The sequence below is a fragment of the Vanessa tameamea genome, chromosome 2, assembly GCF_037043105.1.
Source record: "Vanessa tameamea isolate UH-Manoa-2023 chromosome 2, ilVanTame1 primary haplotype, whole genome shotgun sequence".
Classification (NCBI taxonomy): domain Eukaryota; kingdom Metazoa; phylum Arthropoda; class Insecta; order Lepidoptera; family Nymphalidae; genus Vanessa; species Vanessa tameamea.
Genome location: NC_087310.1, coordinates 14,521,119 through 14,536,018, shown reverse-complemented (window position 1 = coordinate 14,536,018; position 14,900 = coordinate 14,521,119). Strand labels below are relative to the sequence as shown.

Genomic DNA, 14,900 nt, shown 5'->3' with positions numbered 1-14,900 from the left:
TATTAATAACAGATAAAATTATTTGATTTATATTTCAAAAGTTTCGACTCCGTTCACTTGGTAGGTATACTTTATTAACCGTCGCAGTGGTCTAATTATACGTGTAGTTGGCTAGCTTGTAAGGACGCAGACTCGATTACCTCGTTGGTTAGAAATTTTCTAAATAGCAGCTAAGAGTTTTTACCGCGTTTTTATCGCCTTAATAGATAAATAGCTATACTCAGTATCGTTGTGTTCCGGTGTAACTACAGGTACCAGGGACATAACATCTTAGCTCCTAAAGATGGAGCGGCATTGATGTCTATGAGCGTTGATGACTTTGCAGCCATGGCCGTTTTGCTCGTCTACCTATTTTTATTATAAAAAAGTCTGGAAGTTTGAAGTCTGTCCTTCCATGTCTCGGAAAGCACGAAGGAGGACCAATCCTGTGGCAGAACTAGTTCTTGATCTCAATTCAAGGTCGAAACCAAAAAAAGCTTTAAAGCGAGGGGTTAGACAGTTTAAATCTATCTCACAATGGTCCGAGTTTATATATCCTAAAAAGGTACATAATCTGCGACAAGTGTCGAAATGTTAGGACATCGTGACGATTTCATCATCATCTCCTTAATAACTCAATTATATCCAGCTACACTTTAAAACAGTGTATTTCGAAACCAGGAGTAGACTTAGATAATAAATATTTATCCTTGTAACATTCCCGAACGTTTACTCTACCGAAACCGAGATGCAAGTGAATAACGCAGACTGTAAGTCTGGTACTAATGAGTTTATCAAGTGTTAAATTTATCTTTGCAACACGTGTTTTGCGGTGTAGCAATTCGAAGAACATTGTCGAGATATTACTACGTATCCGAGAACCACACGAATGTATTAAGTGAAACAACTCCTCGGTGACATTTATGATCCAGTTTCTTTCAATGTTTGTAAAAACTGATTTAAAATAATTTATATATTCCGTCTGTTCGTCTCAAATTTATCTTTCCAGTTAATCCTGTAAGTTATTTATCTTTATTTCTATTTCAGTCGAAGGCTATTTCTATCTTATACTTCATTCGTCAATTCAGAGTCTTAGACAGACAGAGTTCAGACAGAGTTACTTGTGAATTGTGTTAGATTTATCTGATAATAAAAAAATGTAATTGAAATAAATTATAATTGAAAGATAATTCTGTTTTAATTAAATGTAAAATAATTATTATTTGACGACAAGTTCAGGACAAGACTGGTTGAGAAAGTATATATATATGAGCCGAGATGGCCTAGTGGTTAGAACGCGTACATCTTAAGCGATGATTGCGGATTCAAACCCAGGCAAGCACCACTGAATTTTCATGTGCTTAATTTGTGTTTATAATTCATCTCGTACTCAGAGGTGAAGGAAAACATCGTGAGGAAACCTGCATGTGTCTAATTTCAACGAAATTCTGCCGCATGTGTATTCTACTAACCCGCACTGGAGCAGAGTGCTGGAATATGCTGCAAACCTTCTCCTCAAAGGGAGAGGAGGCCTTTTTTTTTAAACATTACATAAGCAGCCTGTAAATGTTAGCATATATAAGTGGGAATGACGAATCTTCATGATAAACAGCGTCTTTGCTGGAATCCGCTCAAAAATCTCTGGTTATTTGTTTAAGAGATTACTTTCTCAGAGTATTTTTCTTGTGGAGTCAACGAGCGTCACGTTCTACGGATGAAATGTGAAAGGTTTTATTTAAAGGATAGAAGCTCGAGCAACCGCGAGTTTTAAGCTGTGGCCATACTTGTGCGAACAAGCGAGACGGAGAGATAATTAATTGCAAAAAAAATTGTTATAGTCATTTTGATGCAACTCCAGAGACTTTCGAAATTTTGAGTTTTGTTTTTATTTGTTATTTTTCATGGCTGCATTAGAATAAATAGTAAAGCATTCTCCGTTAATACTGGCCACCATGGCTATTAAATCAGTAAATTATTCTTTATCACCATCAACACCAATCTAAATTATATATAATACTATATCATAATCATTAAAATTACTAATACTCGTTTGTGCTAAAAATAATCCACACTTACGATGGGTATATTAAAGTAAATGGAATTAATAGCCAACCATCTGTGTTATTCAGCTCATCGAACAGGAGTGTCTCTAAATTTTAAGCGTATATTCATTTTGTAATCCTTTATCGCTTTATTTGGTGCAATGTCGGCTTTCCGATTAGGATAATTGCATCGTTGCAGGTTCCTGTGTCTCTCCTGAGCATTATTTTGCTCTAAAATTTGTTAGTCATTCGAACTAAATTATCATAATTTATACTATTATTAAATAAAATGCACTACAACAATAGTGCAATTTAATACGATGGCTTACGATACAATATGCTATGGGCCAGGACTCCAGCGTACACTGGAGTTTTGCGTCGTATGCTACGTGGAGAACCTGGTCCGCAAATTTGGCCAAGATTTCTTCTTGCGAATTCTTGTAATTGCGAGAAAATAGAGGTATGACGAAGATCATGTTTTCAAACCTGGGCAAGTATTAATCACCTGCTCAATTTATGGTTACAATGTATTCATCGTTCGACATTGTAAAGTAAATTAAATTCACCAGCCTAATTTCTATCATTCTCAAACCTCAAATATTATCAACAACTATACTAGCGGCAAGATACGATGGCCGTTTTGACACATTAAAAAAGTGATGTGAAATGTAAATTTATTATCGATATAATATATTCAAATCTTTGTTTTTTTGCAAGTAATTTAATTCAAGTTTTTGTTGCAAGTAGTATCTGATTAAAAAGGTTTAATAAAAAATATATAAAATAAGCTTAAGTAATATATTCGAACGAAATCAATTTAAATCAAAATTGGAATTAGAATGAATAACTTTATAAACACATTACATACAAGAAATAAATTGATACAAAAAAAGAAACCAAAAACATTTACTATCAAAATATAAAAAATAAAATATAAAATATTTACTGTCAACACAAATATAACACCGACTACGAGGACGAGTGTGAGAGTGTGACGTACACGTTTACGCAAAAAAAAAAAAGTTATCCCGGTACCCTAATATTTGTAGTTTAGAAATCACATTCGATAAATTTTATGACTAACTGCACGTCACTATTGACAATAAAGAACAACAATTTGCTCCTTTGATGTAATTATTTATTAAATACGAAACTTCATGAGCGGGCAAACGTCAAAACGGCCATCATAGCGTGCCGCTACTATAGTTGAATTTTCTTTTATATATATTTATTATTATTATCTCTGTGTCATTTCTGATTGTAATATTATTAACTAATTAATACCATACAATACAAATTATTTCAATAAACATTAACCCAAACTCGATAACGAAATTAATTGGGCACTGTCGTTTCAATTAAAAGATAAATTACGCAAGTTATACACACCCACGCTCCTTCCATCCCTTGGCGAAATCTGACTTATTGCCGAACTTTGACAAATTTATGTGAGAAACACAAAGAATGTAATAAGATCCCTTCATTAATTAAGGTTACTGGATCGAAATTAATATTTCTTACATTTTTTTACATTCGGGAACGTTTTTCGATTACAGTATTAAGGAATCAGCTAATAAGATTAATCAAACGAGAACAAAGATATTACTAATCCACTTTCTTGGAATTTACTAATTAATATTTACATTATCTTTATAGTATCAACAAAATCTATTACGATGACGATTATATGAAGATAGTCGTTTTCTGGAAATTTTGGAAAACGTGTAACGAAACATACTTGGGTATCTAAAGTTTCAAAGCAGTAAGATTTTATATCATCTTCCAAGTTAATGAGAAAGGACTCATAAGGCATCTCACAATCGTTTCCTAAATTTAATTTGTATTGTTACGTTTATTATCATCTTACTAAAACATTCAAAGTTACTAATATAATATTACATCATACGTCACGACCAATCAGAGTCGAGAATAGTCCTTGAGCGGGGTCGAGGCGCCATCTTAACGTTTTGGAGGGAAATACGTTGTGTAGTCTGTGACGGGAATTTGAGTAATATGAAATAAGAATGTTGGGAAGCTGGATCGAGGTGGATGATTGGAAGTTAATATAAAATAACTTTTACTTGGTGGTAGGGCTTTGTGCAAGTCCATCTGAGTAGGTACCACTCACTCATCAGATATTCTATCGCAAAACAACAGTACTCAGTATTGTAAAACTTTAAAGAAATGCTACGAAACAATTTACGTTTATAATTTATTTTATGTTCGCATTCAATCCCGATGACGTCTACAAAACAGGAGGATAGTGGTGTTTTTCTTTTTTTTTCTGATAGCAGGGTCAATGAAAAATAAAACCAATTATATTTTTTATAAGAAATCCCCGAAGACTTGTTATGATTCTTTTTATTTTTAGATTTTGTCTACCACGCCCACATCGAATACTTATTTGTGTAGGTTGGTCAAAGTAAAAAAATAGTATTTTTTTTTTAAATGAAAGCTAAAGTAAAAACGATTTAATAAAATATTATCTTTTGGATATTGATCTAACATAAATTATAAATTATTATGAACATTGCTGTATTAAATATGTCGTTAGGACAAACCCTTTAAAAGTCAATAAGATATTCATTAAAACAGAATTACATGTAATTTTTTTGTACGACGCTAGCCTTGGGAGCTGAGATGTTTTGTACCTTGTATAAAGTTACACTGGCTCACTCACTCTTCAAATCGGAACACAACATTACTAAATATTGCTGCTAGGCGGTAGAACCTGGGCCCTTGCCATAAGGAGGCCTTGACGTGCCTTGCCCAACACTAGCCGCGATGGTCAAAACGACGGTAGAGTCAACAATCCTTAGATTATATATATATGACTAGCTGGTGCCCGCGACTCCGTTCGCGTGATTTTAAGCCTCAAAAGTAGAAGTATTATATGGTTGACATATCTGTGTATCTTTGAGTCTGTCGTGGCATTGTAGTTTCCGATAAGTATTTGTCTAACTGCATAATGTACATTACACGATATTACAAGTAGTGCCATCTCGGATTAAAGTATAGATTCTTTTGGAGTTGTGAACACGCGACCGAGCCACATAAAGCTAGCCGTGTGCACTGGACTCGCTTAAAAGTAAACGAAATTTTTTTTGGAATGAGAAGGAACCGAAACGAATAAACACAAAATAATCTCTGCCGCACCCATTTATACCTATAGTATATTTATTTTCGAACGCAGAGGGTTGATGTAACACCACTAGAACTCTTTAAAAAGGTTTTAACCTCATCAACCCTGGTTCCATAACAACTCGATTTAAATAAAACAACACTACAGTATATCAGTGAAAACCGAATCCAAATCGGTAAAGCCGTTTCCGAGATTAGCGGTAACGAACGAACACATAAACAGACAAACAGACACAAACTCTAAAAATCACATTTTTGTGATCTATTGCGTTACTAAATACCCCCCAGTACTATTGTTTCTCAAATATCTTGTATGTACAGATTTTGATCAGTTACGGTTTTATTATATGTATAGATATACAGTATATAAATTTATTTAAGATAATTTTATACTAGAATTGTTTGTATATAGAAATATCTTAGTTGATATAGCAACAGTACATGAGGCAGCTTACCCGAAACACGGGAATAAATAGGCAACGTTTGCTCGTTTTGTTTATTTGATAAAGCGTTGATTGACTGTTGTCGGCAGTGTTGTCGAGTCGGCCTGTTTTCCTAAGGGATCCGGAATTAATTATGGCTTATTGTGTTTAACTTTCTCTCATAAAATATCAATTCGGGACACGCGTGTGTTATTATTCTTTAATTTATATGTATTTTGTCATGCTTTTGTTTTTTGGTTAATTTAGAATATTATAAATTAGTTGTCGCCCGCGGCTTCGCTCGCGGTTTAGGGGTTGGTTGTCATGTGTTAGGCAAAAAAGTAGCCTATATCCTTCCTTGGAGTTCAAGTTTGCTTCGTATCAAATATCGTCAAATTCGGTTCATTCGTTTGGTAGTGAAAGAGCGACAGACAGACAGAGAGACAGAGTTACTTTCACATTTATAATAGTATTAGTATATTAGTATAGAAGTATAGATTATATCCTAACTAATCTTATACATGCGATGATCGATGTTATGTTAGTTACGCTTAAACGTCTCAACTAATCAAACATCATGATTTATTTACATAGCGTACGTAAGGCCTCATCGCCCCGCATACATATATAATTGAAGACAACGCAATCTATATGAGTTCTGACCGATAACAAACAGTTTCTGTTGAAAAGGATATAATGCGCTTACAGCCCCATTATTATACATCAGCTGTAGCATAAAATTATTGGTATATCTTTTAATAAAGTAACACATTTTTCTAAACGCTTCAAGTTATTTTTCCCGTCGATACAAATCCCAACGATAGAGCATTTTAACTAACTTTCTGACATTTTTTCAGTCCGCAATAAAACGAGAAGAATGTGAACAGTTTAAAATAAAACCGAGTGAACAGAGGTTGTGCTTCGCTTACATAATTTGTAAACATTCCAGCGTATTTCGCTCAGTGTATTATAAAAAAACTACGATCCAGGAATGGTGGGGTCATTGATCTCGTCTTTTCCGAGAGTTTCATAGATATGTCGACTATAAAATAAGATTGCTATTCTCAATGGGCTATACAAACGAAACAGAATATAATTCGCGTATGTAAAACAGTATATCAGCTACATATTTCGTTCACGATAATCAATATCGTAACTTATTTTTATGACAACTTGTACGTAACTGTATTAATTTGTGGCTACTCGTAATTATAAATATAGATGTATATACATTGCTGCTTGGCAAACTTGCGCCAAGGGGGCTAGGTGGTTAGAACACGTGTATTTCAACCGATGATTGCGGGTTCCAATCCAGGAAAGCACCACTGAGTTTTCATGCATGTGTCTAATTTCAACGAAGTTCTGCCACATGTGTGTCCATCAATCCGAATTGGAGCAGCCTGGTGAAAGCTCCAATCCTTCTCCTCAAAGGAGAGAAGGCCTTATCCCAGCTGTGGTAATTTTACAGGCTGTTTTTTCATTTCATTTTCTTCATTCGTGTTTATAGTTCATCTTATTCTCAGCGGTGAAGAAATCTTGATGAGACAGGCATGGCGTGTCGAATGTGATATTAAATTTGCTACCACTAAGAATGTAAAATTTTCTTAAAGGGTATTTTTTTTTGTTTTTAAAATGATATTAAAATTATTTTTATTTTTAAATAAAAGTGAAATCACTGTATAAGTCTCTAAGTAAAGTCTCTATATTCTTATCTTTTTTTTTTCTTTCAATACGCTTTAGAGCAGTAGTTCCCAAACTTATTTTTCTCGTGGACCACCTATTGGCATGTGTCCGTAACCACAGTTTAAGAGAAACACTAAAATATGAACTAAATTTAAATTTGTTTAATATTGGTGCTTTTAATTCTATCCTTAGTAACACTAAGAGTATTTCAGCAATTAAAATCTATGAATTAGTTGAAAAAAAAAAAAGGTTAGGTACCTTTGGCATCAAGTATTTATAGTGGTGATCAAATTCATGTCTGAACAAGCATTAAGCATTGTCGGGCGGATAGCGCTTTGCAAGTCTGTACATGAAATTGTACGTAATATCGAATACGCAAGTTTGGACAAGTAACAGTCGCTTACCTTATTAAAATATTATCTGCTTAGTTAGGTACTTAAAACAATGTAGGTAGGCCCTTATAAAAACTATGCTTACATTTTTGCTCTTTACTATCAAAAGCAGATAAATTTTCGTGGACCCCCATTTTTTATTCACGCCTACGTAGACCCCCAGCAAGTCTCCCGTGGACCCCTGGGGGTCCACCTGGAACCACTTTGGGAATCACTGCTTTAGAGCAACGTAGGGAAATATTTTTGAAGCTCTCTCCTTTTATTATATACTGTATTAACATATACAGTTAAAAACGTAGTTTATCCAACAGCGGGACGATTGTGACTTTTTATTTATTCGATAGCCTTTTCATAGATAAATAATTAAATATATTGGTAATCATAGCGAGTGCAACGCTGTACGCCCGGCTTAGCCGAGCGCTATAAAGAGTGGGATTAAGCTGTTACAGAGTAATGACATCGTTTAGTTTTATTAGTTTTTACAAATAAATTGTGCTAGTATTTTTTATTTTATTTTTTAGCTACTGCATTTGTTTTTATGTGCCAATTGGTGGTAAATATTCACCCATCGCCAATATGGCACCAACCTACGGAACTAAAATGTTATGTTATGTGCCTAATGCATATTATATTAATACGTATTAATTAGTATTAATACGTTAAATATTAATAGCATACGTTTTGGCGGTATAATATATGTGTAGTGTACCTTCCCAGTTGGGCTTGTACAAACCGACAACACCAAATTTCCCTTAGGTTAAATTTACTCCCATGTGATGTTAAATAGCCTTTCTTAATAAACGTGCTTCTAACAATAGGATTATTTTTTAAAACCAGACATAAATACATATATAGTCATTGGGAGTACAGATTAAAAAAAAATAAACAATTCTGCTAATTTTACAAGAATGAAAGACGAAAAATTAAAAAAAAAAACGATTTAAATTTAAATTTTCTTATGATACTAAAATGTTATTTGAGTTAAATGTAAACGATACGTACACTCGGGTGACGCGAAGTGTGAAATCACGCTGCTGGTAAAGGAACAGCTGTTTCATTCCTCGTTACGGAATAGGTATTGCGACTAAAAGGGAACTCCTCTTGCTATCAATCCGTTTAAATTGTATATAAGTTAGTCTCCAATTTATAAACGGTTTGGCATTTTAGATATCGGTATATTACTAGTATTTGCAACATACAAGCTACTGGCCCCGGCTTCGCGTAAAATAAGGGTCTATATGTCGTCATGGTATGCTATGTTCATGTTCATCATATTATGTAAGGACAAAATATAGGAAAAAATATTGTTTGTTGAGACAGGAACCTTCGGGGGCCCCATATAGAGAATACTTAATAAAAGTTTCGGATAGTTGGTTTAGGAAAGCATTGAGAACAAAGATACGAACTTATATATTTATTTTTATAAAGAAGAGAGAGGATTTATATTTTGTATTCAATCCAATAAAATAAAATATCAAAAATTATGAAGGCACTCATAGATGCATTACCATTGGGCTACTATTTTGCCCAGCGTTTGGACATTTATGAACTAACACTTTTATATCCAAACACGTTATTTACATCAATAAAATTAGTTCAAATATAACTATTTGCTGAGTTTTTTGCGTCAGTTTTTCAGGACATGATATTCTCTTATCTGAACCTGTAGAAGTTGCTTCTCTATAAATTAGTAAGTATAATGTTTCGATACTGAATAAAGAAATTTGAATTATAAATTGACATACTATATTTGATTCATATTTTATATTACTCTTAAAATATTTCCGCGCGAAGTCATATGTGTGAATCAAAACAGTCGCGGTCGGCTGAGCGCGCGTTTGGAGTCCGATTAAGCCAACGTCGCATGCATAATGGTCGGCCATTTAATCTTCCCTATGTTATATTGTTATGTGACAAATTTGTTTAATATTACTGAAATAAATCGAGTTTGTGAAATAAAAAGGAAATAGATAATTCCATAGTCTTCTCCGCATTGCACACGTTTTCGTTTTCAATTGGTTTTCATACATTAATTATGAGCAGAAGTTTTAAGTTAAGTCAAAGTCGTTTCTAAATTAGCAGTCAATTACAAGGGTACTGACCGTAGTTGTTGCAGACGAGATGCACGCGGCTGGTGTCGTGCCGACAGTCCTTCAGCTCGCGTAACAGGCCGCCTTCGCTGCGCTGGAAAGCGCGGTACGACTGCGCCACACCATGCACGTGTGCATGACCGCGACCCGCGCGCGCTCCTGCACCTCCCACCGCAGAACTCCTGTTCACCCATCTGGGACCATCGATGACTGTTAGGCTTAAATTTATTCATTTATATAAAGGCATTAAATTGATAACCTCTAGGCCATATGCATAGAATATTTAGCAATAATCACAAGTCTTAAAGTTTTTTTCATAAAGTATAACCACACGAATATTTACGGGGGTGATAATATCCAGAACACATAAGTACGCTACTCACGAGTATCCGAGCATGGAGCAAAGTTTGACTGCAGTGGGCTCGTCCAGCGTGCTGATGCAAGCGGGGAACCACGACTGGTTAGCAGCGCGGTACACTTGCAGCTCACCGCTACCAATGTCACCGTTCGCGTCACTCAATCGTACTGTGGAAGTTCCTTACATATATTTTGTTCTTGAATAATAAATAAATAATAAATAAATTGTAAGAGAAATCTCTTTGAATTTATTATTTCTTGTTACAAAATCTAGAAAACAGAATATTTGTACAATAAAAAAAACGTCTATGACATTAATCGATTAATTTATTGGCACCGTCCAAGGATATAATTTGATCGTAATAAGTTTTCTTACAACAGTTCCTCTCGTCCTGTCCCCAGGGGCAATCAATCTTGCCATCGCACAGATGAGCCTGTGATATGCATCGCTGGTTTCCGCAGTGTACGTCACCGCTGCGCTTACACACTCGACAGTTGAGCTCGTCGGAGCGATCCGCACAGTCCACGTGACCGTCACAGCGCCAATCATGAGGAATGCACCGGTTCATGTCACATTGGAAGCCCGTTGGGCAAACTGTACGGAAAAACGGAATTTTCATAATTTTATTGACAGACGGCTTAATAAACATAATATTATAGGTGAGCAGTTATAACTTTTGCAAATTATCCCGATATAAAAAATATTCGTATACAATATAAGAAAATAGAACGACTTTACCAGGCTTAGCGGCTCGGAAACGGGCATCTTTAACTTCTCGGTTGCCGAGACAGACGTCCGTGTCAGTAGATTCTGGGAATATCTCGCATTGCAAGTAATCCGGCATCGATAAGCCGAATACCTCCAGGAAGAAACCGCAACGACGCATTGTTTCTGTATTATTACACCAAATTGAACAAAACCAAATCCAACACAACATACCAAATACAGACTATTAGGTAGTTGGTAAAAATTCAGAACAAAATGTTATCATAAAGATCAGGAAATCAAAATTCGATGATAGCAGGCGAAAAAATCCGTAATATCATATTTATGGAATAGCGTTACCTTGACAAAGGCTTCTGCACGGTCTGACCATATGACCCAAAGGGCCACACTTGGGCACGAAGAGTGAACATAGAAAGAGAGCTGTGAGCTCGTAGCATCGCACATCCACGACAGCGTCATAAATTTCCAAATCCTGTTAAAAATATTTTTATTTATTTATTTATTTATTTATTTAATATTTGGGAAACAAACAGATATAAAATATAATCTGATTACATAATACAATTTAAATATCACATTATCCAGCGAAGTTTCCACCGATTGATAAAACATAAAATGCACTCAAATATTTTAACACAATAAGATAAAAAATATTGGACAATATTAAAAGTATATAATTAAGTTAATTTAAGATTGTTACAAATATTATCTTTAAATTTAATCAAAGACAAATGAAATATATCAATGTTCCCAAAATGCTTATTATATTCGCGACAAGCTCTGATTAGAAAACAGTTAGCATTATGTGATGAATGACAAGTGAGAGTATAAAAACATAACGGTTGACGAGCGTTGGATCGTGGGCAGTTCAGAGAAAACTTACTAAGTAGAAAAGGGGAGTCAACAATATTATTAATAATTTTATATAAGAAAACTTGGTCTCTCATAGATTTTTAATTTAAACACTTTATAATTATATTTTTTTTCCCTTGATGTTAAGTGGTTACCAAAAAATTTGCACTGCAACCATGATATTAAAAGCCGAGATGGCCCAGTGATTATACGCGTGCATCTTAACTGATGATTACGGGTACAAACCCAGGCAAGCACCACTGATTTTTTATGTGCCTAATTTGTGTTTATAATTCATCTCGTGTTCGGCGGTGAAGGAAAACATCGTGAGAAAACCTGCATTCATTTCAACGAAATACCAATCCGCATTTGAGTAGCGTGGTGGAAAATGATCCAAACCTTTTCCTCGAACGTAAAATGTAACCATGATATTTAAGATAAATCAAACAAGGTAAATCAATCTCACATCCACCTGAAACACAGAGTATTGATATCTGGGGGTAGAAAAATAAACGTGTAGACTGTACCCATTATTCCCTGCAAAAACCTGCCACCGTGTTCCTATTTGCATAAAATTTAAGCAAGTAATCCGAAATCATTACTTTTCTCAAAAACAAAACGTCTTTTGTGGTTTAATAATCGACCTAAAATACATATATGCCACAAGTATCACTTCTAATATACATCGCATGATTCCAATTAATGTGATATTAATTAGTATTTTCCGTCGAGTCCTGTCAATTTATAAAACATTTTGTCGTAAATGGAATAGATTACTCTATTCGTTCACACGTGTTCACTCTGAAACATAGTTGGGGCACGTGTAAGGCTATTAGACTAAGTGTTCAGATTTATGTTTTCTTTACCATACATTGTATTTTATTATCAGAAAGAAGTTGCGACTGGAATGAAAATAATTCCAGATTATTTCTTTATAATTGTATTCAATGTAGCAGACGAGCCGAGATGCACCAGTAGTTAGAACGCATGCATCTTAACCGAAGATTGCGGGTTCAAACCCAGGCAAGTACCTAGTGTTTACAATTGATCGCGCACTCGGTGGTGAAGGAAAATATCATGACGAAACCAACATGTGTCAAAATTCACTGAAATTCTACCATATGTGTATCCAAAACCAGTATTGGAGCAACGTGCTGAAATAAGCTACAAATCCTCTCATCAAAAGGAGAGAAGGCCTTTACCCAGCATTTAATTTATCATTTGAATACTTTAGTATACTATACTAGTATTATATACCTATAAAAAAATCGTTTATATTCGATGACGAGACATACGTATTAACCTATACTGATATATATGTACATGTTATATATCCAAGTAGGATTTAACTTACGACTCGTGGAAATGAAAGACATAATTCTGATCTTACTTTAATATGATTGTCATTAACCAATATTCATCATCATCATCATTAACCAATATTATAATTCACCTATTCAAAGGAATATATAAATACTGTAGAAATATATCCACATTTATATTACTAAGAAGAAGAGATATTCATAGCAGTGCACTAAGTAAGGCATTATTTAATTAAATGTCTCCATCCGCTTAGTATCAGATCGTAAGATCGCATCGCAGGAAGTAGTTCTACATGACACAATACATTTCCTTAGTTCATTAACGGAATTAATTTTCCTGCCCCGGTGCTAATAAATAACCCTTTGTTGCGAGACACGGCGCAGGCATCACGGAGTCGAGATGTAAACGTTTTTGACAATGATTGATTCCTCTGAAACCTTAATTATCGAATGACGTCGATATTGAAATCGAAGACCTACACACCATTAAGTTCGCTTTTTGCCATTCAGCGAACACAAAGACGATCTAATTCCTGTGGACCCATTCGGAGTAAGAGATAAATATTTTATGACCGATATTAACTCTTACATTCGATTGTTTTAAAATTAGTTCGTTAGTGAATAAAGTCTGAGGTATTTATTATTCTCAACCGATATTAGTTTGAAAACGAATATCGTTTTCAACCGCCTCGTTGGTCTAGTGGCTCGATGTAAGGCCACAAATCCCCAGGTCCTGGTTTCAAATCCAAGGTCGGGCCGATAAAAATGTATCGGATTTTTCAGTTGTAAATTTCTCACTATCAGTCCAGAGTGTGGAAGGTGGAAGTGTGTGCATTTCCGTGCCCAAGAAAGGGCGTAAAACTTTCGCTACTCATTCAGGTCGTGCCAGATTGGTCATTCCATGGGATTATGATTATGAAAGTGAGGAAATAGTATGTGCACATATATCTGCACATACTCCATAATATGACCTGTGTTGGCTGGTCTCCCTTGAGATTCACCGCCTTGGCCGAATTCGGTAAGTATAACATTATTAGTTTGAGAAATTATAAATGTAAGTGATGCTTCTATATTTGAAAGATAAAGTGAAGATTTTGACTGTGACTGTGGTTGGAGATTAAGACAATACTTTAAATCAGCAAGAAAATCATATGTATAGGTTGATGAAATAATCGTGAAAAGAAATTGATGTTAAAAATTCTGTGCCCAAATTTGGCCTATAGATTTTTATACAGAAACAATATCACCGAAATTTATTAAAAATGCACCGAAAAGGCTTCGGCCTTCGAGCAATTAGGCGGTAGTCAAGTGTGCTCTAATCCGTCCTTACAATGTGCGGTCACGCTCTTTAGTAATACCGTCATTAAAATATAAGAGCATTTTTGGGTGTTCCTTAGGTCTGTAATATATCTTGGCGTTTGAATTATTAAGTATCGGTTTTTCGAGGGTTAGAATTCATTGATTTAGGTACATAAATATGTAGGATATATTTATAAACACAGTATATCTTTTTTATATCAATTGTTGACACACCCTAAATTAAAATATAAAAAAATATTATCGCAGACTATTATAATAATAATAATAGTAAAAAACAATATTTATATGTATAAATTATTCTATATGGCAACGAAGTGTTTTTTCGGTTCATTTCGGAAGATATGTACATATTTAAGTGGCAATAGATTCAAGTAGAACTGACAGATTTTAAAAATGACGACGTAGAAGTGCTCTCTCTCTCGGAAGCCTACTTGAATAAAGAGTTCAACTTGAATATTTTGCGTACAAAAACTAGAACTTGAAATATTATATCGCTTGAAAAAGACGTTTTATATGAAACATCTATTGGTGCGCCTTGGGGGTAAGATTGGGGGGAGACTCGTATGCCGTGAC

The 14,900-nt window shown here is 34.6% G+C and overlaps 1 protein-coding gene across 1 annotated transcript in view; it reads right to left on the bottom strand.

Moving 5' to 3' along the window:
• The window catches only part of LOC113394092 (atrial natriuretic peptide-converting enzyme), a 127,420-nt gene that overhangs the window by 16,233 nt on the left and 96,287 nt on the right, over positions 1-14,900 (bottom strand). The window contains exons 8-12 of the mRNA XM_064216876.1: positions 11,173-11,305; positions 10,846-10,998; positions 10,483-10,701; positions 10,133-10,274; positions 9,762-9,943 (exon numbers count right to left, since the gene is read on the bottom strand). Coding sequence (XP_064072946.1) covers positions 9,762-9,943; positions 10,133-10,274; positions 10,483-10,701; positions 10,846-10,998; positions 11,173-11,305 — 829 coding nt within the window. The remainder of the gene's footprint in view (positions 1-9,761; positions 9,944-10,132; positions 10,275-10,482; positions 10,702-10,845; positions 10,999-11,172; positions 11,306-14,900) is intronic.